This window comes from Osmerus eperlanus, chromosome 13, assembly GCF_963692335.1.
Source record: "Osmerus eperlanus chromosome 13, fOsmEpe2.1, whole genome shotgun sequence".
In the NCBI taxonomy this organism is placed as follows: domain Eukaryota; kingdom Metazoa; phylum Chordata; class Actinopteri; order Osmeriformes; family Osmeridae; genus Osmerus; species Osmerus eperlanus.
Genome location: NC_085030.1, coordinates 3,883,168 through 3,903,947, shown reverse-complemented (window position 1 = coordinate 3,903,947; position 20,780 = coordinate 3,883,168). Strand labels below are relative to the sequence as shown.

Sequence of the window (20,780 nt, the reverse complement as noted above, 5' to 3'; positions counted from 1 at the left end):
AAATTTTTTTTAAAAAATACCGCTACATTTGTAGTAATTTGTGCTGGGACTTTTTTACTGGCTTGTGCTTTGACGTGTACAGTTACGTAAAACGCGTCACTTTGTTATGTACCCCAGCTGATCAGGCCATAAAGACGATGTACATCAGCCACTGCTGCATAGACTATCATTGCCTCATCATATTTTGCCTGCGCTGCGTATTCAGCTAACAATTGGAAAAACCGCATAAGGTGTTTGAGGGGGAATTTTTTTCTTCGTTGTCTGCGCTGGGTTTTTTTTCCTCATTGCAGACAGGGCCCTTGGTCGTATTTGCCATGCTAGGCTAATTCTCGCGTCTCGTTCACTCGCATTAAGATGCATAGAGCGAGCTACCAAAACTATTTGTGAAAATGGTGGACACTTTGAAAAATTATAGTTGGACGTAGTACAGTCGCGATTATTCGTTGCAAGAAAATCGGTCTGGCTGTCAGCGTTTGATCCTTCAAATATATTTTTCCGGTCAGTTTAGTTTGGAAGTTGCCACTGCCAACTAACGTTTGTTTAGTGAAGTGACAACTGTCTCCCTGACAGTCGACCAAAATCTGACCCTGAAACCTCAATGAGAAAGAAGAGGCTCTGATACTTCTCCAGACGTTGCAGGAATCATCTTACAGAGTAAGATGTGGCTGAAACTCTTTTTTCTGCTGCTGTACTTCCTGGTACTTTTCGTCCTGGCCCGATTCTTTGAAGCGGTTGTCTGGTATGAGACGGGGATCTTCGCCACTCAGCTGGTAGATCCAGTGACACTGAGCTTTAAGAAGTTGAAGACCATCCTGGAATGTCGAGGCCTGGGATACTCCGGCCTTGCGGAGAAAAGGGATGTCAGAGAGCTGGTGGAGAAATCAGGTAACAAGATAACAGCCTGTGTAAACACAATGTTACTGAACACGGGAAAGACGTTAGGCAACTGTCAAAACTAGGGGATGATCTACGGTACAGAAGTGGCCTAGTATTGATTCACGAGATACAATTGCACTTACTGTCACGTTAACGGGCACGATAAAAAGTAACGGAAACCAAAACTCAAAAACTACAATGCGCAATAGTCATCCTACGCACGCCTATTAAAGTTAAAATATGCCGAAGGTGTACATCACAATGGTGTCTGTAAGGTGCGCTTAAATAGAGTCAATAACAACCGCAACTGCTGTGTCAATACACTCAAGTGTACCTCCTAATCTGATGTGTGTTTGCAGGGGACCTGATGCAGGGGGAGTTGTACTCGGCCATTAAAAACGAGGAGCAGCAGGTGCAGTCAGACTCCAGCACCTCCTTCAGTGGTGAGATGCATTTCTATGAGCTGGTGGAGGACACCAAGGATGGCATCTGGTTGGTCCAGGTTAGCACGGAACTTCTGCATGTTTATGGATGTTCTTGCGTTCTCCAACTGTTGATGAAGGCTTTACTGAGTCTGTGTGTGTGTCTGTACACGTGCAGGTGATAGCCCAGGATCGAGACGCCTTGCTAAGCAAAGCCAACTGGGGTAAGATGGTCCAGAAGGTTTCTCAGTTTGGCATTCGCACGGGCACCTTCAACTGCTCCAGTGACCCCAGGTGAGAGACACACACCTCCCCGCACACCTCCTCCCAGAAAAGGCTGTTGTAAAATACCTTACACCAGGGGTTCCCAATCCTGGTCCTCGGGCCTCCCTGCCCTGCAGGTTTTAGATGTTTCCCTGCTCCAACACACCTGATTCAAATGAATGGTTACGTTAATCGCAACCGTTTTGCAGGTACTGTCGGAAACGCGGCTGGATGAAGTCCACCTTGATCATGTCGGTGCCGCAGACCTACTCGTCCAAAGGGAAGGTCATGCTGAAAGAGTACGCCGGGCGCCGCATCGAGGCGGAGCATATCTTCAAGTGGATGACGGCCCACGTGGCGTCTCGCATCAAGACCCTGCGGCAACCTGAGCAGCTTGCTGAGGAATGGCGTCCAAGCCAGTCCCACCCCATCAAGATGTTCCTGTTTGCCCGCCTGGCCACCCCCCCGGCCTTTTTCTCGGCGCTCAGCATCAAATTCACCGGCCGGATCGAGTTCATCTTTGTGGACGTGCGTCACTGGGGCAACGCCAGCAGCCTCCAGGAAGTCGGCGTGGATCAGATGCCTTCCTATATCCTGAAGATGCCGGAAGGTATCTATCGCTACGGCAACAGCACGGGGGAGTTTATCTCCCTGGCGGCCATGGATACGTTCCTGCGCTCCGTGCAGCCCGAGGTCAACGACCTGTTTGTGCTCAGCCTGGTTATGGTCAACCTCCTGGCCTGGATGGACCTTTTCATCACCCAGGGTGCCACCGTCAAGCGGTTTGTGGTGCTGATCAGCACTCTGGGGACGTACAACTCCCTCCTGCTGACGTCTTGGCTGCCCGTCCTGGCCCTGCTGCAACTGCCCTACCTGGAGGCCTTCTACGCCTGCAGCCTGAAGCTGCTCCGCTACGCCGACACCACCTGCCTGGCTTCGTGGGTCCGCGCTGACTGGACCTTCTACTCCTCCCACCCGGCCCTGTTCCTCAGCACCTACCTGGCCCACGGCCTCCTCATCGACTACTTTGAGAGGAAGAGGAGGTGCAGCAACGAGGAGCAGAGCCCCAACAACCTGGAGTGGCTGTGCAGCCTTTGGGACTGGTACAGCAGCCTCCTGGTCCACCCCATGGCCTCGCTGCAGCCCCACCCTGACCAGTCCGACTGGGACGAAGACCCCCACTTCCTGCTGGAGAGGCTGGCGTTCCCTGACCTGTGGCTCCACCCCCTCGTGCCCATCGACTACATCAAGGCTCTTCCCACCTGGAGGTTCCAGACCAGTCAGGTGTTTCAGACCGAAGTAGATGGAGCCAGGGGTGGGGACATGGATATGGACACTAGAACAATGGACATCACAGGGCTGGCCCAGGGTAGAACAGAACCAACCCTGGACACTATAGAACATCAGCAGACCCGGCCTCTGACCCAAACCCAGACTTATCCCTCTGACAGTGAGCGTGAGGAGACATCTGTTTCTGAGTCATGTGATTCCTGCGGCAGTGCTGGGGAGGAGCCGTGCCGGAAGAGGGAGGAGCTGCGTCCCGATTGGTCCCAGTGGCCGGCTGACATGCTGCACTGCACGGAGTGCGTGGTGTGTCTGGAGACCTTCGAGGTGGACTTCCTTTTAATGGGGCTGCCGTGCGGTCACGCCTTCCACCAGCAGTGCATTGTGGTCTGGCTGGCGGGAGGATGCCACTGCTGCCCCGTGTGTCGCTGGCCTCCTTACAAGAAGAAACCAGTGGAGCAGGAAGAACAATAACAGACTTCCTGTTTGACATCACACACCTGCCTCCTGCACTTAAATGTTACTGATAGAATCCCTGGCTGTGCCCTCTTGTCTGTCCCTGGTCATGGTCGGGTTGCCTCAACTGTTGGCTTGGTGAACCGTAGAGTTGAAAACAGAAATAGTACCTGTGTTTATCTCTATGGTGTTTGCAGTCACACTACAAGTAAGACCTGCTTATGTTAGTAATCCTAAACACTAGTCTCATAGGAAAGCATTGGGATTCATTATGCCCTTTGTTTAAATTGTAGATTATAAAAATGCTTAACAAAAATGTGGGTGTGGGTAACTATTTTTGATGTTAAAGTAAGATCCCACAGAAGTGGTGACTCATAACGCAGAGAATAAATGTGTGAATTGAAATGATAGAGACCCGGTATAAATATGATACATTATAAACAGAAACAGAATAGCCATCTGGAGAGGTGACCCTTGACCTCTCTACTGGCTCTCCCAGTCTATCAACAGGAACAGTCTCTTCTTAGAGATCCATACAGAACCAGTAGGACAGAACCAGTATGATCAGGCCCTGGATCCACAGTATCCACCAATTACCAACCAGGCCTCTGTTCAGAGGCGAGTTTGAGGCATGTACATTTATATGTAATAATAAGAATTTAACAAGCAATCGTACAACGTAATAAACATGAGTGCATTCTTTCCCTGTAAAACCTGAAAAGAAGAAAAACAAGTGGAATGTCCCTTTACATGGAGTCCTGCGCAGCTGGCCCCGGAGCATGCCCATCTGTGATTGTTGTTAAACAGATTAATATTATTATTTATGACTGATCATAACAATCCTAGTCACTCATCCTTGTACTCTGTGTAGTTGGACTTGGACCAGAGAAATGAGAGCTTGACTTGTAACATGTTGTCCTCAAATAAAGTTGAGTTTTCATATGAAATGTGTGATGCGATTGTTGTTGTGACCAACAGTCTGGATACTATATCAAATGAGCCTCTGCACCTGTCTATTATCTCTAGCAGCTAATATGGGCTATGACCTCAATATAATTTATAACATATAACTTAAATGTAACTTTAATGCATCTAGTAGCCTCCGTGTATGAGGTATGAACCAAATCATAATACCGTATTTTTTACTTGTAATTAGGGTGGGATAGAATGTCCCATTTATTCAGTATTTCCGTCATGATTTATTTGCTTTCTTTTTACACTATATTACTGTAGGTACAATAAATTCAACTATGAACCCATTACGACATTTTTCGCAGTTGGGCGTACCCGGTGCGCATGCGCTCCCTGTCTGTCACTTGGCGAAGAGCTGCCTGGAAATATCTCGTGTGTCGGGGGGTGGCTAACTAACTGCATCAGAAGGTTGACAGCTTTTAGGATGTTTTGCTGAGCTGAAAGAATATTTATTATAATTCAAGAAACAAGGGAGTACCGACCACAATGCTGCGAGTCTGCTTGAAAGGGGCAAATTCTGCAGCGCGGGTAAGGAACACAATGTTACTGTTTTAGCCTAGCTAACTTGTTAGCCGGAGCCGAGCGGTCATTCAGTGACCCACACTGGGCCTGTACCGCCGCGTCTGTCTGCAGAATGGCACCCTTTGCGCCCTTAAAATGCTTTACCAGCTTCGCATTATTGCCGTGACCCGTATATGTAGTCACAGTGAATGGACATGGGGCCAAGGGAAATATTTAGCTAATAGCCTAGCTTTCATTGATAGCGTTAGCAACTGACGAAACGATAAGCACGTAGTCTAGCTTTGTGGGAGAAGGCGGTGATTTTGTGACTGACTGGACTACCTTGCAAATGACAGGCGGAACCAGAGGGAGTGACAATAGTATCCACCAATATCTGCCGTAGTAGGATGGCAGGACCCGGTTGATCATTATGATTTCTCAAAGTATCCATGTGCAATGACAAGTTGAAATTGACTATTTGTCTACAAAGGGTTACGTGTTAACTTGTACATTCATCATGGGCAATCCAATTCAGTGTGTAGTCACACGCTGCACAGCTAACTCCATGTCAAACACGAAGAGAAAGGGCAAGGCGTCATATATTTATACCAAGGGCACATGACCTTGCCAAGCAGTTTCCACTCCTAAATGTAAACAAAGTGATAGATACTGTCAGTAATTGCAGTGGGGATATCTACCAAACATAAATGTGTACAGGTCTACTGCCGACCGTCTATCCTCTCATAACTTAGAGAGGAAGAGAATACCAAGTCCTCTGCGACGCGTGTGTGGTGATGAATCACGTGTATGAGTGTAAGGCTGATTGAACGAATACATTTAGAGGTTTTCAATTGCTAATAGATTATCTTGTGAAGCTATACAAGGCCCGGTGTGTAACACTGACACTAGAATGGATGTGGAACTAGCAACCATGTCTGTTGAAATTAGTTAGAATATTAGTTCTGTATTGAATGCTTGCCTTTCCTCTGCGCTCCAGAAGTGCCTGTGTGGAAATGCAGCCCTCCACCCCCTGCAGCCCTGTCGTCGCTACACCTCTGGAGCATCAGGGTAGGTTGGAGCTACACATACACACACACACACATATGCATACATATGCAGGGGATAGTCTAAAGCAGGGTCCAATCCTGTTCCTCAGCATCCACTGTCTTTCATGTTTTAGATGTTTCCCTGCTCCAGCGCACCTGATTCAAACGAATGGTCATTATCAGGCTTCCACAGAGCTCGATAACCTTCCCATTCATTTGAATCGGGTGTGTTGGAGCAGGGAAACATTTAAAACATACAGGACAGTGAGCCCCGAGGGACAAGGATTGAACACCCCTGGTCTAAAGAAACGCACAGACCGACAAAGAAGACCGGTAAAACACAAATGCTCCGCGAGACAGATACACGATGTAAACAGACACACAGGAGGACAGACTCTTCTCACTTTTCCTGTCCTTCCTGAACGGAGAGACGACGACTCATCTCTCCACCCTGTCTGCTCTCGCCGTCTCTCCAGGGGCTCCGCTGGGAAGGTTGTGGCTGGCGGTCTGCTGGCGGCGGCAGGGGGCCTGGGAGGCACAGTCGTCTATGCCGGCTGGGACCCCAAGTTCCGGACCACCGTGGAAAAGAACGTCCCCTACTCCAACCAGCTGTTTGGCATGGTGCTCGGACCCGTCCCTGCCCCAGTAGGGAAGAAACCAGTGAGTAAAAGAACTGGAATGGGCCAAGACTTGGGCTGTTCACCCTTTGTTCACCCCCAGCTGTTCATCAGCGGTGTAGACACTGTGCTAAGGTGGTGTGTGTCTTTGTGTGTGTGTGCACAAACTCTGTTTTTAGGCCAAGGTGGAGCCCCTCCAGATCTCCTCTATGTCTGAGGTTTCCAAGGACTCCAAGCTGCCCAAGACCAAGGAACCGGAGCCGGAGGCCCCAGTGGAGGCTCCCGCCACAGCCCCAGAGCCCGCCCCTCCAGCCCCACCCACCATAGAGGGTGAGGTGACTCAAGATGTTACCCTGGACCACAGTCCTGTGGTTGTTTAGCTCTTAAACGTTTGAGAGAAATTGGCTTTTTGATCCCATTGTCACACCACTGTTCAGGCTTTTATAAGATCATGGACTTAAGGCTCTTACCTCACACACACACGCACACACACACGTATTGGGGATGCTGTAATCAGATGGTTCTCTTTCTGCCTGTTGTTTTTTCTCTCTCTGACTTTTTGTTCTGAGACGAGGAGTCAGACGTGTGTGTGTGTGTGTGTACATGTGTGTGTGTGTTTATGGAAAGCTCTGGACAGAAGGCAGATAAAGGCTAGATGGCCGGTAATAGAACATAGTTACAGAGGTGTGTCTGCTGGTTTGAGCCTGTGAGTCACCACAGCTACTGTGTCTGGCTGCTCTACTAGGTATTTTATAGATGCCCAGTGTTATACAACTGTAGCCAAAATTTACTATAGTTCACTAAAGGCAACCTCAACATGACCATAGCCTACATAGCCTGACCACAACATGACCACAGTCTACATGCCCTAACCACAACATGACCACAGCCTAGATACCCTGAACACAACATGACCACAGCCTACATACCCTGACCACAACATGACCACAGCCTACATACCCTGACCACAACATGACCACAGCCTACGTACCCTGACCACAACATGACCACAGCCTACATACCTTGACCATAGCCAGTGGAGTCAGCCCAGACCCAGTCCCAGTGTTGTGACAGTGCTCCTGTGTTGCAGAGGCCTCTGCTTCAGCAGCCCAGATCATATCAGCCATCAGCGATGTGCCCTCTATGCCCGCTCCGGGCTGCAACGACACACAGGCCCCGCTCCCCCCCAGCCACGTGGAGGAGGCTCCTGCAGGTCAGCCCCCCCCCCCCCACTCCCCCCAGCACGCCTACCAGGACCAGAACCACCCCCAACCACCCTCCTCCAGGCTGCATGCCTGTCTGTCTGCCCTGACACTAAGTGGGGAGGGTCGAAGCCTGCACGCGTCACTAATGCTCTTTGTCTCCATTTTCCATCTCCTGCTCTGTTCATGACTGGTGATTTCCGTCTCTCCTGGTTGTCTCGTGTCTGTGAGATGTGATCCTCTGGATCTCTCCTGTCCTGCTTACATCATCCCTACAGCCTGGATTTTTCCTCCCTTCATATTCTGCTGAATCTAATCCTGATCTCACCAACCTGCCTGTCCCCTGCATGACGTTCGGCTCCAGCAAGCAAGCGTGTGTGTGCACCGCGATCGGGGTCAGCTCCGAACCAGCTTTCAAAGACGAATGCAAGCAATAAGTAGGGGGGGTGGGGGGTTAATGATAAGTTCCTGCAGTATAAATGGAGCTGACCCCCTCCGTGTTGTGCATACAGCTGTGTGTGTTTGCTTCCATTCTTTTCAGCTGCATCATCCTCTTCTTCACTGACAGATAAGCTTATCTATGTCGGAGCGCTGGGCTTATCACAGGGGTGCATTGTGGGTAATTGTCTGGGTAACGAGCGGGAGAATGCCAGGCTTCTGTATCGGGTCGTGTGTCCCGCCCTGCTGAACGGGGCCTGTGTCTGTGTGTTCGTAGCAGAAGAATGTAAAGAGTGTGCTCATGAACATGCGCCCGCCATGGCAGAGCGCCCGGTGGAGGAGGTGGCAGCCAGGCTGGCACAGCAGGATAAGGCAGAGGAGGACCTGCTGGCCTGTACGTGGATGACACACACACACACACCGCACGCGCGCACACACACCAACACGCAGCTCTCTGCTCCATTTTCGTTGGACTGAACCCCAGTCCGCGCGCGACACAAAACCGATTCGGTGACTGTTTGTCGTCTGCAGCCATGGCGTCCACTCTTGAGGAGTCCCTGGGGAACTCGGCCAAGGTGACTCTGCAGGCCATCGGGGCCCAGGAGGCCGCGCTGCTGGCCATCGCCCAGCACACATACAAGCTGAAGGAGGCCATGGAGGCCGAGGTGAGACCCCCCCACCACACACTTACAGATGGACATATGCACAGGGAGAACCTGGAAGCCTTGAGAATCACACACACACACACTTACAAATGCCCACCTATCATCAAGGGTTTTGTGTGTGTGTGTGTGTGCGTGCAGGCTCCTCCGGATAAGAAGTCAGCTCAGTGGAGGGCTCTGGAGGATGCGCTGAGTGAACGCAGCCGGCATGTGGACGAGGCTGGAGCGGCCCTGCTCAAGGCCAAGTAAGACCTCACACACACACACACACACACACACACACGAGGGCTAACAGGACACAACCCGTCATGGCTGCGTGCGCGTGTGTTGTGTCCAGGGAGGAGCTGGAGAAGCTGAGAGCGGTGATCGACGGAGCGAAGGATTCCAACATCTCGGCCGCCAGACCTCAGATCCTGGCGGCCGAGGAGAACCTGCACAGCATGGTGGTGGACCTGGACGGTGTGGTCACCAAGGTAACAGCCTGGACGCTCCCCCTAGGGCGACACCTTCCTCTCGCTATCCTGCTCTCAGACCGCTCTCTGACCGCGTTGTGTGTTTGTGAACAGGTCCAGACCGCCCAGACAGAGGCCAAGATTGTGTCTCAGTACAGCGACCTGGTGACAGAGGCCAAGGTCCAGTTCCAGAAGGAGCTCAACAGCATCACGCCGGAGATCCAGGCCAACTGGAAGGGCCTCAGTAAGTACACACTCACCTCTGCACGCAGCCCTCAGAGACAACGACGCTATGAGGATTTGTGGGAAACTGCGGTGAAAATAAAGGAATAGTTATTGTAGTTGTTTGTACATTTCCGTATTTTTTCTCCTGTGTTGTCATGGGTAAAGTCTAGAGTTTGACCTCTAGACATGGCCTGGAGTTGATTGTGGTAGTTGTAGTTTTATGGGCACGATTTGTGGTAGTTGTAGTTTTATGCTAGAGCAGGTGCGGTCGTCGTAGTTTTGACGCCATTACCCACTGTCTCTCCAGCAGGGAAGCTGACCCAGGATGACTTGAACTCTCTGATCGCCCACGCCCATCGGCGCATCGACCAGTTGAACCGCGAGCTGGCGGAGCAGCGCGTGCGAGAGCAGATCCACCTGGAGGCGGCACTGGAGCAGCTGAAGGCCGAGGACCTCAAGGCCCAAGAGACCGCCATCGCCACCGCCCTGGAACACAACCGGGAACAGCTGAGGCTGGAGCAGGAGAAGAAGGTGTGTGTGGGCCTCAGATCTGGCTAATGTGTGGGTGTAGCTCCTATAGGGCTAGGATCAGGCTAATGTTTGCTGTTAGACAGTTTTTGGTTTTATATACATTTTATATAAATGTGTGTGTGCAGGTGGAGGAGGTACGTGATGTGATGGAGGCTGAGATGAGGACCCAGCTGCGCAGACAGGCCGCCGCCCACACGGACCATCTGAGAGACGTGCTGAAGGTGCAAGAGCAGGAGCTGCGGGCCGAGGCAGAGGAGGTACGCCACACACACACACAGAAACAGACATACACACACAAGGCTGACAGTTGCTCACACCCAAACACACATCTACACAGGAACTCTCTCTCTCTCACACACACACACGCTCAGTCTGTCCCTCCCTTCCCCTCCCAGGTGCTCAACAGTAAGATGCTGGAGCAGGATACGGCCTACCGCAGGCTGACCCAGGAACAGCTGGACAGCTTCACCCTGGACATGAACGCTGCCTACGCCAGGCTGAAGGGCGTGGAGGAGGCCATCGACAGTAAGACACGTACACACGCACCGTGTCACACACACACACGCCACCCACAACAGGTGTACAGGGGCTCGCACACACACGATCACGCGTCTAACCAGTCGAATCACACGTCGAACCAGGTCACGTGATTGCCGAGGAGGAAGCCCGCAAGGCCCACCAGCTGTGGCTGTCCGTGGAGGCTCTCAACTACACCCTGCGGACCGCCTCGGCCGAGACCCCCACCGAGCCCCTGGAGGGCGCCGTCGACGCTGTGCGCCAGAGCTGCTCCGACAACGAGTTTGCCCAGACCCTGGCCACGGCCCTGCCCGCCGAGTCCCTGAGCCGCGGCATCTACAGCGAGGCGTCGCTCCGCGCCCGCTTCCACGCCATCCGCCAGCTGGTGCGCCGCGTGGCGCTCATCGACGAGACCCGCAACAGCCTGTACCAGTACTTCCTGTCCTACCTGCAGGCCGCGCTGCTGTTCGAGGAGCCCCAGCAGGCGCCGCCGACGGCGCTCGCGGACGAGGACCTGGACCCCTTCCGCCTGCTGGCGTACGCCTCCTACAGCCTGGAGCACGGGGACCTGGAGCTGGCCGCCAAGCTGCTGAACCAGCTGAGGGGCGAGGCGCGGCGCGTGGCCCAGGACTGGCTGACGGAGGCCCGGCTCACCCTGGAGACCAGGCAGGTGGTCAGCCTGCTGTCGGCCTACGCCAACGCCGTGGGGCTGGGTACCACACAGGCTCCCTAACCTGCCCCCCCCCCCCCCCCTCCTCCTGTCCTGTAACCTTTTACCTAGACCCTGCCCTGGGCACTATCACACCCCACCCCGCCCTCGTCCTAGACCTGTCCTGCTCGACCCCAGGGCCCCGGACCTTAACCAAGACCCTCCTTCCCACCTGCCTTCTTATCTCCACATATCTTTCTCCTCCTCCTTTTCCCAACGGCCTCTCTGAGAATTGTAATTTATGAATAAGAATGAGAGGAATTCAGTTAGCAGCACTAAGCCACCGTGTGTTTGGGGTAGCTATCACAGAGCAGTTAGGCACATGTCTTTGCCCCCCCCCCCCCCCGCTCCATCTTCTTCTCCTCTCCCATGCAGGAAGACGGTACTGCATCTGTCTTTGTTGGGTGAAGAGGTCATTTTCCTTCCTAGTCAGATGGTACTGACCATCAGATCTGTGCACCAGTGTGTGAATGTACCTCATGTACATATTATTTGGAGCCCTGTGATTGGTCGCTTCGCAGCACCCTCCAGTGGAAATAACGTGTCACTACAGGGCCCTGCCAGTACCAGGCGTTCTGCTAGCTTTTAGCAGTTAGCATGGCTCCTCCACTAACTGACCTGTATCTAGCAACGTTCACCCACCTGTAATACTTGGTTCCAATAAATGTTAATTTTGTCTGGTGCATTATTATTGGCCAGAGATTTTTGTGGAGACTAAAAATAAAGGATTCAAATAACTAATGTTGTCATGCTGTTCTCCCTGTCAATATTGATATCAATAAATGATGAAGTTGGCAAGATTCAGGTTTCCTGTGTCATTATACCATCACTGCTGTGTACATTCAGTAGATTCTACACACTGGGACAAACAAATCTAATGCCACAGTTAAAGATCCTGTAAAGTGGAATTAAAAACGAGTTTCAAGTTCACCACACCACTACCCATCCAAATTCGAATGAAAAAAAAACACAAGTAAGTTAAATTAGGCTTTGAAATCGTAAGAAAATCAGCAGTCTTCTCTGTTCGAGACTGGGGGGGCGTGTCGCCTGAAGGAGCTGAAGCTCGGCCCCCTCGCTGGAAGGCGCCGCCTCTCTCAAGTAAGCTACCTACGACCCAGATAATGGACGCTACGTCAAGCCGAACAAAACCGTATAGAATTAGAATGTATTTGTTCAATGAGTGAAACATACAGATGCATATAAATGAAATATTCCCCTGAGCTGTAACACAGGAGTAAACATTTGCAGCAGAGACAGCAGTGAGCTCTCCAACTACTTCTAGCACATTAGCTAACATTTCACCAAAATACCATCATTCTACACCGAGTAGCCTAATATCAAGTTAGCGGTTTGCACTAATTATAGCAGAGATACCTCTGGAAAAGTTATCTAGTATAATTATAACAAGCACACAGAACTGAGAGATGAACTGCTGGCGGCGGTGGATGGTCCAGGTGCGACAGGAGGATGAACGGCCGGGGGGGCGATGCTCGGTACGGCTCCGCGCTGCAAGAGAAGCCGTGTGTTGGTGAACCCCGTCTGTCTCTGGTCCATGTTAAAACTGTCCGCCGTGAAATGGTCAGTGGCACAGAGGCGGCTGTTGGAGTTTATCCGAAGCTTTCCATGAGCGTGGCTCTTCACAAAATCTATCCACCTATTTTTCCTTTCATTATCAACAGGGAACTTAAATGGCGTTGCAGCGCAGCTGGAGTTCTTGCATCCAGGGAAGATGCAGTTGCGGGTGGTGGGAGACATCCCGAAGCTAGCTAGCTAGCTGATGTAAGCTACATTAACAGTACAGCAGGAGGAGCCATTCAGTGATCTGACGTAGATGGGGCGAAATGACGTAGATAGGGCATTTTTTGGCTCCGCCCATTAAAACCTGATCTGAAAACGGAAGAGAAACTGTTCTTCGGTCTAACTCCACATTTCAGTGCAAAGTTTTAGCGCTTTGCACATGCTTTCGGGAACTAATTTCACACGTATATCAGTGTGCAATTATACAATGACAATCGGGGGGGTCAACTCAGTGCCCCCCCCCCTCCCCCCGGGACGAAGTTCACCCCTGCCGCCGCCCCAACCAAGTGAACGGCACGACAATGGTACACACGAACGCACTACTAAAACTACAAACACTATTGTTTGTAGTCATTTCTTTCTGAAATAAAAAAGTTGATTACCAGAGGAACATATCTGACTGTTGCAGATTCTGACAAGCAATGAGACAGACAAATGGAGCTATCTTGCTTGATATAGAGCTAGCGATAACCATCTTTTAAGTTGGTGGTTAATGTTTCTATCATTAACATTCTTGTGAATATTCTACAGCTACTTGCCATTACAAATACATTCGTGACAGATTTTTGGGGTATTAGATAGCAAACTTGCCTTTCTTGCACTTTCTCACGATGCAGAACGCACCGCTACACAGGTGATTCAAGCTTCTGTATTGCACACTGCCTGGTCACTCGCGCGCGCAGTAGCGGTTAGACCCGAAACTGTACTGTACTGTAGAGAACTGCCTCTCCGCGCGCGGTGTTTCTTGAGTTTTATTGGGCACTGGTCGCGCTGTGTTTATTGAGTGAATTTTGACTATGGCAGTCAGTGTAATAGTGTGATATTCCCTGCCATAAAGTCAAAATTTCTGTGTATCGATAACCTGTTATTGAATGAATATGGTAACTATATTGTGATATTTACGATTACAGGTAAAAACGATATATAAATGTATCGACCCCCCCCCGACCTGTGGTTTTTACCTCTTTTGGGGGGGTCCGAGCCTTAATCGGGGGGGGGGGGGGGGGTCAGACCCCCCCAAACCCCCCCGTAATTCGCACACTGACGTATATAATGTACTTAGAAGCAAAACATGGAATTTACTTTACAGGATCTTTAAAGACTGGACATATACTTCTGTGTGTCCACAATCAGTGAAATGTTGCTTTTGTACATCACTGGTTATTTTATACTCTGCTGAAGGCAGAATTAATAATCAAATCTCTCTTCACCAAACTTAAATTGTAATGAATTTTAATGTATATTTAACACGTAACAAAAAACAAGCCATAAGTCAATGAAGTGGCACCAGTAATACACTCCTACAAATCAGCTATTAACACTGATGATCAGAATCAACATAACTTCCTGTAGTTGAGTCTAGTTTTAAACATAGAATTGTGTTTTTATTGATCATGATTCAACACATCTGCGTACAGGTGTACGCTCTACACAGACAGACATCCCAGAGTCCCCGGCTGCTGTCAGTTGCTGACCTCCGCAGCGACTTCAAACTCAGACACAGCAGCCCTGCAAACAGGAGAGCGTAAAGGTGGAGGGTGAAGACAACCGAGGCCGAATGAAACATGAAACAGACGTATCTGTAGCGTGTGGGAGTCAGATGGCTGAGCGGTGAGGGAGTCGGGCTCGTAATCTGAAGGTTGTGCCAGTTCGATTCCCAGCCGTGCAAAATGATGTTGTGTCCTTGGGCAAGGCACTTCACCCTACTTGCTTCGGGGGGAATGTCCCTGTACTTACTGTAAGTCGCTCTGGATAAGAGCGTCTGCTAAATGACTAAATGTAATGTAATGTGTGGGTTGGTGTAGAGCTGGAACGAGTGCGCGTGTTCCCGTACCTTTGCTCATCGGTGAGCTCAAACTCCTGCAGCACCCTGGCAGCCAGGCCGGGGGTGGAGGGGTGGCAGAAGTCGGCAGACAGCTTCACCAGCTTCACAGCCTTCTCAGAGCCGCCATCGCCTCTGCAGCTTGACAGGAAGTTGTCCAACAGCTCCTTCCTGTGGGTTAGAGAGACAGTCGGGTCACAGCCGGGCCAATAACACGGCCAGCAGTCCCAGACTTGTGACGAGTCGAGCAGGCGGAACGAGGCGGAACAGTTGTAGGACAGACGAACTTACGGTGGAACCCTGTTTTTGGTCTTGAACAGCGTCAGCATGTCCCTGGAGAGAGGGAACATTCAGCCTCTAAATTCACAAAAGCACATGAACATTTGATACTATCGAACATCCAGGGACCTGCCCCCCCCACACCCCCCTCCTACCTACCCCACTCCAGCTAAGCTCCCCCCTCCCCCCCCCCCCCAGCCCTCACCAGGCCTGCTGGGTGTTGTGGGCAGCCAGCAGGAGGGAGGTGACGTCTGTGAGGGCAGACACCGACCAGGTCAGGACCTCCTGCCCCCGGTTCCCCTGCTGGTACACCGCCTTCACGTCCAGGGCACACGCGGCAAACGCCTCCTGGACCTGACTCACACACACACATGCAGGATTGATTTAGTGCACACATTGTATAGAAGCAGTAGTTGAGATAACATGGAGGTATACAATTTGTTTTATTGAATACTCAGTGCATCCACATCTTAACCACTTCTAATATATATAAAAAATACATTTGCATACACCTTACAGTACATACAATGTAATACTATGTGTGTGTGTGTGCGTGTCTCACCTCAGGGCTGTGTTTGTCTCTGGCCATGAGAGTCAGAACCTCCTCCACCACAGTGGACTTGTTGTCATGGCCCAGACGACGGATGTCTGGGAGAGAGGAGAGAGGGAGGGGGAGAGAGCGGAAGAGGGAGAGAGACACACACAGAGACAGAGAGAGACAGAGAGACAGAGACAGAGAGAGACAGAGAGACAGAGAGAGAGAGAGAGAGAGAGAGAGAGAGAGAGAGAGAGAGAGAGAGAGAGAGAGAGAGAGAGAGAATGAATCAACACAGACATCAGCCAGTTCACCAGCCCTCCAGTCTCAGTCCCCCCCCATCAGGTTTGATGCGCTCCATGTTCAGCTTCAGGGCTGAGAACCAGAGGAGCACGCAGAACTTCACTGGTGAGCCACACTCACCTTTCCAGACCTGTGGGATCAGGTCTAGTCTGCCGTCAGTGTCCAGAGCCTGCAGAAGATCCATCATGCCCTGGGGGTTGGGGTAGTATAGCTACACACACACACACACACACACACGTTGGATTAAAACTACAGTTGTGACGGGCGTGTGTGTGTGAGGAAGCAAGTGTGTGTATACTCACAGAGGGGATTAGCTCCTTGTACCACTTCAGCACCACATCTATGTGTTCCATCAAACACAGCAGGCTGAAAAATCGTCCACTGGAGAGGAGACACACACACACACATAAATTGGGTGAGCAGGACTAAACAGACAATGTGTGTAAGTTTGTAAAAATCCCAGTTGAGAGACACTCACTAGAAGATACTTTGATGGTAGGTGTCTCCTAACAGCCTCCAGTTCTCTCCTGTTTGCGAAAGGTTGTAAACCTGGTATCCCATCTCAATGTCCTTGGTGTCTAGACACTGAAGACAGACACACACAGGTCAGACACACACATACACACCCTAACCGTAGCCTTCAACATGGGCTTCTCCAAATCCCAGGAAGATTAAACTTACCTTAAATCCACACACACACACACACACACACACACACACACACACACACACACACACACACACACACACACACACACACACACACACACACACACACACACACACACACACACACACACACACACACACACACACACACACACAACTTACTATTTTCATGGCTTGTGAGAAGAAATACACTGGAAAGACAAAAACAAAAAGTGGGTGAGTCTGAGGGGTGCAGCCAACAAACCAAAGAGGCAAAAGAACAATCCAGAATGTCCCACGGCCCCTACCATCTTCAGGGTCCTGACACACAAAGCTCTTTCCTGACACCTCTGCCATCACGTCGTGTAACATGTTGGACTTGGCTCGGCTGGTCAGGGCTGGAGGGAAGGAGAGAGGAAAGAAAACAAGGCATGTGAGGTAACTCCACGGGTCCTGTATTACCACATTACATTACATTTAGTCATTTAGCAGACGCTCTTATCTAGAGCGACTTACAGTCAGTACAGGGACATTCCCCCCGAGGAAAATAGGGTGAAGCGCCTTGCCCAAGGACACAACGTCATTTGGCATGGCCAGGGAATCGAACCCACAACCTGATTAATAGCCGATTCCCTACCTAGTCAGCCATCTGACCCCCGTACTAAAAGGTTGATGAAGTAACACTGCCCCTGCAGGACAGGAGGGGTACTGACCTGCTTTATGGAAGATGCGCAGGAGGTGCTTGAATGTTGCCAGACTGGGGGCTGGAGAGAGAGAGAGAGAGAGAGAGACAGATGGAGAGACAGGGAGAGAGAGACAGACAAACAGAGAGAAAGATAGAAAAGGAGGAGGAGGGGGTTGCAGTGAGTAAGACCCCAGAACTAGGGATAGCACAACACGTGTGTGTGTGTGTGTGTGTGTGAGTGTGAGCGTGGCTCCGTACTGACCGATGCCCATAGCCTTCATCTCACTGAGCAGGGGCATGGCCTGGGCGCGGCTCAGGGGACCACAGTAGGCCAAGGCCTTCAGTGTGGTGTTGAACATCAGCAGGTTGGGCTGGATCTTCTGGTAACTCATCTGCTTCAACAGCTCCTACAGGCGGGGAGGGAGGGAGGCGAGGACAGGGAGGGAGGGGGGGGGGGGGGGCGAGGACAGGGGGGGGGGGGGGCAAGGACAGGGAGGGGGGGGGCGAGGGGAGGGAGGGAGGGGGGGGCGAGGATAGGGAGGGAGGGGGGGGGGCGAAGACAGGGAGGGAAGGATGAAGGTGAGGCTGTTCCGAGAGAGGACCAGGAAGCGAGTCATCAAGACCGCAATGTAGAGTCTTCCACGACACACACACACACTCACCACAACCAGGTCCCACTTGTCGTTGTACTTCTCTTTGACAAACGGAGCAGCGCTGATCAGACCGTTGAAGGTGTGGATGTCCGCTGGAGGAAGGGGATCCGACATCAGTACCATGGCAACCCAACACGACCACGCCCCCTCTTAACATTCCTCACTCCCCCTTCTCAGTTCCATTTGTGCTTCAGTATATTTAACCCGTATTTACTCTCAAAGCTATCCTTGGATCTACAGTATTCTAGAATGTGCTAATCACTGATACACTTTTATGTTTCGATTGTTCATTTTCTTATTTAGTCTCAAAGCTGTCCTGATGTGCTCATCGCTGACACACTCGTGCGATGCTTGTAGACACACAACGGCAGGATGAGACCCACCAGTCAGACGGTTGTTCAGCAGCTCAGTGTACATGCTGAAGGCCTTGGGATGGGCGCCGTGCTGAAGACACACACACACACTTCTGTCATATTGGGTTGGACAGACACACAGCTTGGTTACCGAGCCCTCGGATGAGGAACTTTATGTTAGTCTAGTAAAGGTCAAATGTGACTGACCTTGACCATGCCTTTGATGAGGGCGCAATAGGAGCGACTGTCTTTTTCCGGAAGCAGGCTAAAGATCCGTTCTGCATTGTTGTTCTCCCTGAAACACACACGACAACATGAACATGACCTGCACACAGCTCGGTGGTTCTAGCAGTCCGGCCTTTTCTAGAACCCCTGTAGGTCGGCATGTTCGTTTGTTCTAGCCAAGTTAGGCGTGGAGAAAAACTCCATGGTCTCCCCCCCACCCCTCCCCCACCTCAGCACCCCCCACCCCAAAGCCCCCCCACCGCCCCCCCTCCTACCTCCAGACCAACTGGACTGGGTCGGACGGTTTCCTCATCTTCCCCCTCTTCTTCCAGCCCCCATCCGGAACTTCCTCCTGGGGAGAAGAGCACAGTTAGAAACAGGGTTCCACTACAGTTGACATTTACATTTGTAAGTTGAGAAACACTAAGATGTACATTCAGACCAGGGTTTGATGCAACCGACGCACTGCCAAACTGTGTCGCTACGCAGCTCGAGACGGTTTTCTGTGCATTCGCATCCAGAGTAATTCTCACCGTCTCCTCTGTATCTGGCTTGTCATCCTGTGCAGGGTTCCGGTCGCAATAGAAACTTATCAGGTCCAGCAGGTCATTGGTCACGCCCAAAGAGACCGCCGTTCCTGAGTGGACAGAGAGACACACACTGTTGTCACTACTTGTTTGTTTAGCTCTCCCAATGCTCTTCTAGTATGTAAGGTGTGTGTGTGTGCAACCTACCAGCCTGTAGCAGCTGGTCATACATGTCCACAGCAGCACGAACCTTCCTCAGGGAGATCCTCTCTACCAGAGCAGCCTCACTCACCTCCTCCAGAACGGGCTCCAACGACTCTGGCATCAGACACTACACTCACACACACACACACATTGTAGTTCCTCCTCATCATTACTTGTAGTATAAATAATTGTTGATAAATGTTCTGGCTGAGCCTCCTGCTCACTGGTATGTGTGGCTCAGCGAACTCCTTCTTGAAAAACTTTGGGTGTGTGTTGACAAAGTACTTTGCTGCTGCTCGTCCTGCCTCCTGGGAGAGGGAGTACAGCCTCTGCACGGGGTCAGAAGGGGGGGGGGGTTAGGACCATCACATCTCCCTAGCTACCTTCCATCGCTTGTCACATCTAACATGGCCGGCCAGGTCTGTGCTTGTCTCCACTACTCGTGTAAGACCAGCTCATTATTTGCTGAGAGAAGAGAGATGGTGGACAATGTTAACGTGTCCCCGGACTTACAAACTCGCCGCTGTTTCGGGGGGTCAGGTAAGGGTCGTCCTGAAACATGTAGTGAGGGGCTGTGGGGTCCTGTAGAGGAATGAAGACACCGCCAGGTTATCATCTAAAACAGGCTGCAGCTTCTTTGTTTTACAGTCCGACTGATAAGGGCATAGATGAGACAGTGAGATGGCGTCCTACCCTATTGACTGTAGATGCCAGGGCTTGTAGTACAGCTTCTTTCGACCTGGAGATAAAAAAAAATGGTCACATGTCACTGAAGTACCACTTCCAAGTTGCCAAGTAAAAGAATGAATGACACGCATACCATGTTTTCTTTTTGGGGATGACTATATCCTCTGAAGACACTGTAATAATATGAATGGCGTTAGCAACGCTTGTGACACCGTGCCCGCTATCCAGCTGATACTTGAGCTTAAATGTAGATGACAACAATGACAGATCCTGTACCTGTTTGAGATGATGCACTTTGCTGGCACCCTGCTGCACTCCAACTAAAGTTCCTGAAACGAACATTATGTGCATTACGCCTACTACACCCAACTCGTGTAATACGGTTAAATTCTCATCATAGCTAATTGACGATATGCCAATGTTGTCAAGGTGTGTGTGTGACCTCGCCTGTCAACAGCCTGTCACTGCAGTACTGAGGATTAAGTATTACTTCCAATCAGATAAATACGCATTTGAACGTACTTACATGCAAATTCATAATTGATGTTACCATACAAAACGTACCTGTTAATATATAATTGCTCCAAGTTCGTGAGAATAAAGCGACTATTTCTATGGATGTAATACCCTACATGTTTACCGGGGGCCGCCATCTTGAACACACACTCGAGGCTTATGGGAGGAAGAAACCATCTAAGATTCAAAAGGGTACACAAATAACAACATATTTTAACGGTGGAACTTATTTTACCTTTGCATTTTTTATGTACAATTAAATAAGTAATTATATTTGAAAATGTATATATATGTGTACTTTGTGAAGGAACCAGACAGCTAAATTCATATTTTTCGCTGCTTTCGCAAGCTTTGTAATGGTACGTCCCGTCAG

At 50.7% G+C, this 20,780-nt stretch overlaps 3 protein-coding genes across 7 annotated transcripts; 2 read left to right on the top strand and 1 right to left on the bottom strand.

Annotated features, from left to right (window-relative positions):
• The first annotated feature begins 70 nt into the window (after positions 1-70).
• rnf103 (ring finger protein 103) lies at positions 71-4,249 on the top strand. Its single transcript, XM_062476673.1, has 4 exons — positions 71-885; positions 1,236-1,378; positions 1,477-1,592; positions 1,772-4,249. Exons 1-4 carry the CDS (start codon positions 660-662, stop codon positions 3,318-3,320), a joined length of 2,034 nt encoding a protein of 677 aa, XP_062332657.1. The 5' UTR covers positions 71-659; the 3' UTR covers positions 3,321-4,249.
• A 361-nt stretch (positions 4,250-4,610) lies between these two features.
• Positions 4,611-11,973, top strand: immt (inner membrane protein, mitochondrial (mitofilin)). 5 transcript variants are annotated; one of them, XM_062476009.1, is made up of 14 exons: positions 4,611-4,802; positions 5,773-5,843; positions 6,298-6,481; positions 6,618-6,768; positions 7,529-7,651; positions 8,359-8,472; positions 8,610-8,743; positions 8,882-8,985; positions 9,078-9,213; positions 9,307-9,436; positions 9,725-9,948; positions 10,074-10,205; positions 10,344-10,473; positions 10,590-11,973. In XM_062476009.1, the coding sequence occupies exons 1-14, from the start codon at positions 4,761-4,763 to the stop codon at positions 11,195-11,197; spliced, it is 2,283 nt and encodes a 760-aa protein (XP_062331993.1). In that variant the 5' UTR covers positions 4,611-4,760; the 3' UTR covers positions 11,198-11,973. The 5 variants fall into 5 exon arrangements, with proteins under 5 accessions (XP_062331993.1, XP_062331994.1, XP_062331992.1 ...); XM_062476010.1 differs by having other exon boundaries at positions 8,356-8,472; positions 9,728-9,948; XM_062476008.1 differs by having other exon boundaries at positions 8,356-8,472.
• A 2,219-nt stretch (positions 11,974-14,192) lies between these two features.
• Positions 14,193-20,563, bottom strand: ptcd3 (pentatricopeptide repeat domain 3). The gene is made up of 24 exons (XM_062476836.1): positions 20,456-20,563; positions 20,168-20,220; positions 20,025-20,064; positions 19,898-19,943; positions 19,718-19,786; positions 19,429-19,533; positions 19,208-19,331; positions 19,007-19,110; positions 18,749-18,825; positions 18,456-18,543; positions 18,279-18,339; positions 17,905-17,987; positions 17,505-17,649; positions 17,271-17,321; positions 16,866-16,955; positions 16,741-16,769; positions 16,388-16,494; positions 16,212-16,290; positions 16,030-16,120; positions 15,634-15,719; positions 15,277-15,425; positions 15,084-15,125; positions 14,805-14,963; positions 14,193-14,479 (listed from the first exon to the last, which is right to left on the bottom strand). The coding sequence occupies exons 1-24, from the start codon at positions 20,542-20,544 to the stop codon at positions 14,434-14,436; spliced, it is 2,013 nt and encodes a 670-aa protein (XP_062332820.1). The 5' UTR covers positions 20,545-20,563; the 3' UTR covers positions 14,193-14,433.
• Between the last annotated feature and the right edge of the window lie 217 nt (positions 20,564-20,780).

Bases quoted from the DNA above. Each gene is read 5' to 3' on its own strand.
- immt (XM_062476008.1), top strand. From the start codon at position 4,761: ATGCTGCGAGTCTGCTTGAAAGGGGCAAATTCTGCAGCGCGG. The intron at 7,652-8,355 runs GTCAGCCCCCCC...GTGTGTTCGTAG, and splicing joins CGTGGAGGAGGCTCCTGCAG to CAGAAGAATGTAAAGAGTGT. The intron at 8,986-9,077 runs GTAAGACCTCAC...TGTTGTGTCCAG, and splicing joins GCGGCCCTGCTCAAGGCCAA to GGAGGAGCTGGAGAAGCTGA.
- rnf103 (XM_062476673.1), top strand. From the start codon at position 660: ATGTGGCTGAAACTCTTTTTTCTGCTGCTGTACTTCCTGGTACTTTTC. The intron at 886-1,235 runs GTAACAAGATAA...GTGTGTTTGCAG, and splicing joins AGAGCTGGTGGAGAAATCAG to GGGACCTGATGCAGGGGGAG. The intron at 1,593-1,771 runs GTGAGAGACACA...ACCGTTTTGCAG, and splicing joins AACTGCTCCAGTGACCCCAG to GTACTGTCGGAAACGCGGCT.
- ptcd3 (XM_062476836.1), bottom strand. From the start codon at position 20,544: ATGGCGGCCCCCGGTAAACATGTAGGGTATTACATCCATAGAAATAGT. The intron at 17,650-17,904 runs GTGAGTGTGTGT...CCCCGCCTGTAG, and splicing joins ACAAGTGGGACCTGGTTGTG to GAGCTGTTGAAGCAGATGAG. The intron at 15,126-15,276 runs GTGAGGGCTGGG...CCCTCTCTCCAG, and splicing joins CACAACACCCAGCAGGCCTG to GGACATGCTGACGCTGTTCA.